The sequence below is a fragment of the Ursus maritimus genome, assembly GCF_017311325.1.
Source record: "Ursus maritimus isolate PB19 chromosome Y unlocalized genomic scaffold, ASM1731132v1 scaffold_Y5, whole genome shotgun sequence".
NCBI classification, from domain to species: Eukaryota; Metazoa; Chordata; class Mammalia; order Carnivora; family Ursidae; genus Ursus; species Ursus maritimus.
The window spans coordinates 58,599-59,984 of NW_024423338.1; the positions used below are offsets into that span (position 1 = coordinate 58,599).

The 1,386-nt window shown below is 30.4% G+C and overlaps 1 protein-coding gene across 1 annotated transcript in view; it reads right to left on the reverse strand.

Moving 5' to 3' along the window:
• The window catches only part of LOC103656602 (RNA-binding motif protein, X chromosome-like), a 16,576-nt gene that overhangs the window by 4,556 nt on the left and 10,634 nt on the right, over nucleotides 1-1,386 (reverse strand). Inside the window, exon 4 of the mRNA XM_008684014.2 lies at nucleotides 681-833. Coding sequence (XP_008682236.1) covers nucleotides 681-833 — 153 coding nt within the window. The remainder of the gene's footprint in view (nucleotides 1-680; nucleotides 834-1,386) is intronic.

The following is a 1,386-nucleotide window of genomic DNA, read 5'->3' on the forward strand; positions in this document are numbered from 1 at the left end:
TAATGAGAGGACTCTTGGAAGCAGAAAATATATCTCACATGTATTTATACATTTCCTAGTATTCTCACAAAACAAAAACAATGCCTTGCACACAATTATGATTTTAAAATGAACTGTCTAATAACTTTTAAGATTAGGACATCACTAACACATATACTTTCAAAGAACTCATGCTGAGATTAAGTATGTATCCACCATCATCTGCATTTAAAACAGAATTTTTTTAGTAAAGCACCATCATGGTGCAAACACAGAAAGAAAAAATATGGCAAATTGCATTTATTGTTTATAACTAATTAATAACAGAAACCAGGTGGTCAAAATACAGTCCAACTACACTATACACCAAAATACTCTCTCACAAGACATTGTGATTTTCAAGAAAATCTTGGTCTTGAAATTATGACAAAGAGAAAACTGCTGACCAAAGCATGTTAGCAGGAAATTTTAAAAAATGAAAAGGGGTTCTATACCAAACATGGACTTAATAGGAATGTTTTCCCGACTGTGTGTTAATTACCTACTGCATCTAAAATTAGAAGCTGAAGAATTAGATCCTAACCAAAAATAAGTAAGTAGTGACCAATAAATATGCCATATACTTTCTTGAAATCAGTTTCTTAAAACAGCTGATTTTCATTAAAAAAAAAAATACTGTCTTTGTAATTCACAGCATTTACCTCTTCCTCCAGTCCCTCTACTGCTACGCCCCGGAGCAGAAGGAGCAGATCTTTTAGAAGGAGGACCTCCACTTCTTGAAGATGGACCTCTTTTAACTGGAAAGGGTCCCCTGGAAGAGCTCATGTTGAGGTTACCAGTATATTCTCCATCATCTGTGTTTAAATGAAATCTTTTTAGTGAAGTACAATCAACATTTTTTAAATGATGAAGTTTCAGTCACTGTTTAAAAACATTTACTAAACAATACTATGGTCATATATTCATATTTGTATAAACTAACAATGTTTTCTTACATGATATAAATACAAATCAAAGACTTATTGTGAAAGTTAGTTTGAAAAACCTAGAAAAACTCAAAAAGCATTTTATAGTCACATTAAAGAGACACGTTTGGGTAAAACAGAAGGGGTGGAGAAAAATGGTAAATTCCTCAAGTAATCCTGATGTCCAGAATGCTTCTTTAAAAAGCATAACACATAGGTACAAATAAAAATATTTTTAAAAAATTTAAAGGGGAAGATACATCAAAAATTCATTATCTAAAGGAGAAATATATACAATTCTTACAGTGCACTTAAAATAAGTCAACAAAAAAATTTTTTTATGATCAATTTTACTGGTATTTTAAGAAATGCATATTAAATCATCAAAAATCATTTTATCTTTCTAAACTAGAAAAATGTTTAGATATATTCCCATTCCTTG